This window comes from Guillardia theta (genome assembly GCF_000315625.1).
Source record: "Guillardia theta CCMP2712 unplaced genomic scaffold GUITHscaffold_549, whole genome shotgun sequence".
Classification (NCBI taxonomy): domain Eukaryota; class Cryptophyceae; order Pyrenomonadales; family Geminigeraceae; genus Guillardia; species Guillardia theta.
This window is the reverse complement of record NW_005434162.1, coordinates 3,447-5,043: the sequence shown is the minus strand read 5'-3', so window position 1 is coordinate 5,043 and position 1,597 is coordinate 3,447. Positions and strand designations below refer to the sequence as shown.

General features: G+C 58.9%; 1 protein-coding gene across 1 annotated transcript; it reads left to right on the top strand.

The window, feature by feature from the left end:
* Positions 1-272: 272 nt before the first annotated feature.
* GUITHDRAFT_149622 (hypothetical protein) lies at positions 273-1,565 on the top strand (the record flags this gene model as incomplete). Its single annotated transcript, XM_005817809.1, has 3 exons — positions 273-572; positions 623-698; positions 766-1,565. The coding sequence occupies 3 exons, from the start codon at positions 273-275 to the stop codon at positions 1,563-1,565; spliced, it is 1,176 nt and encodes a 391-aa protein (XP_005817866.1).
* Between the last annotated feature and the right edge of the window lie 32 nt (positions 1,566-1,597).

The following is a 1,597-nucleotide window of genomic DNA, read 5'->3' as shown; positions in this document are numbered from 1 at the left end:
AACTATTGCTGAATGTTCCAGAGGATGCCATGATGTAGGATAGCGTTTGACTCCCTCCGTGAACTTTTGTCACTCGAAAGGGAAATGCCTTGCAAGGTTGTGATCAAGGAGAAGCGTTTTGCGTGTTATCAGCACAGTTATATGATAATAATGATGAAAATGAAAATGTCGTGCGCGAGGTCCTTCATGATTCTGATCGAAGTTTGTTCCCCAGCGATGCGAAGGACTTGAAGGTTGGAACCGACTATCCTATCATCGCATACTTGCACGACATGGCGACTCCGACTCGCCGCATCGCCTTCGCTCTCTCTCTCCTTCTCTCTGCTCCTCTTTGCTCTGCTCTCCCTGGAGCCCCAGCAGACCACAGCTTGCTGCTGCATGACAAACAGCTGCCCTCTGCCCAACCCCTCATGCACAAACTTGGGATCTCAAGACTTTTCGCCTCTCGTACAAGGCGAGTCGAGGAGGCGAAGTTGTTGGCCCTGACATTTTTTGCAGCTCTGCCGCTCCTCCTAATCTCCATCCCCCCTCCCCTCCCTCTCAGACGGTCAACGACATGCGAGGAGGAGCAGGTGGGGGGACTGTTCGCAATCCATTGTTAGTGAAAGCTGGTTTCCCTCAGGCGAAGGAGACAAGATGGTCTCTGCTGTCCTCCTCATCGCTGGCTCTGCTGTGGGAGGAGGCTTCCTCGCTCTCCCGTACGCTACGGCTCCTCTCGGTCCTCCTTCCCTTCCTCCTTGGGTCGCCTCCACTGATGCCTGGCAGGATTCATACCCTCAGCCTTCGGCATGGTCGTATGCTGGATGTACCTCGTGGCACAGGTGAAGATGAGAAGGATGGGAGGGAGGGCGGGGATCAAAGGAGGAGGAGGTGGTGGTGGTGGTGGAGGAAGAGGAGGAGGAGGTGGTGGTGGTGGTGGAGGAGCTGACGTCGAGCAGGGGCTGGTCGTTGCTGAGCTCTCGTTGCGAGCGATGAGGATCACGAGGAGGAGCACGGTTTCTATCGATGCCATCGCGTCGCTTGCAGGAGGGCGTCAGCTGGCAAACCTGCTGGGCGTGTCCTGGCTGGTGCTGCAATGGGCGTCGCTGACAGCGCAAGTGTCTCGAGGAGGAGGTCTGATCGCCAAGCTCCTCGGCCTTCGCTCCCACGCCGCCGGCTGCCTCCTCCTCTCCCTCGCCTTCCACGTCATCGTGTTGGGCCCCGACTGCTCCTTCCGGTCGGGGAGCGTGACGGAGGGGGTCAACAACGTGCTCACGATGATCTTCCTCCTCTCCCTCCTGGCCATCATCGGCATGGGAGCAGGGCAGGCGAACTTCTCGCGGCTGCTCGTCTCCTCCTTCAGCCCCCGAGAAGCTCCTGCTGCAGATGCCCATCATGCTACAGATTCTCATGTACCTCCAGGTCGTCCCCACAGTCTGCAGCATGCTCAACGGCAAGCCCGACCGCATCAGGATTGCGGTCCTCGTCGGCTCCCTCCTCCCCCTTCTCGTCTGCCTCCTATGGAGCGCCGTCGGCATCGCGCTCGTGCCCTCCAACGGCGGCGCTCTCTCCATGGACCCCGTTGACTTTCTTCTCTCGCAGTGCGACGGCTCCTCGA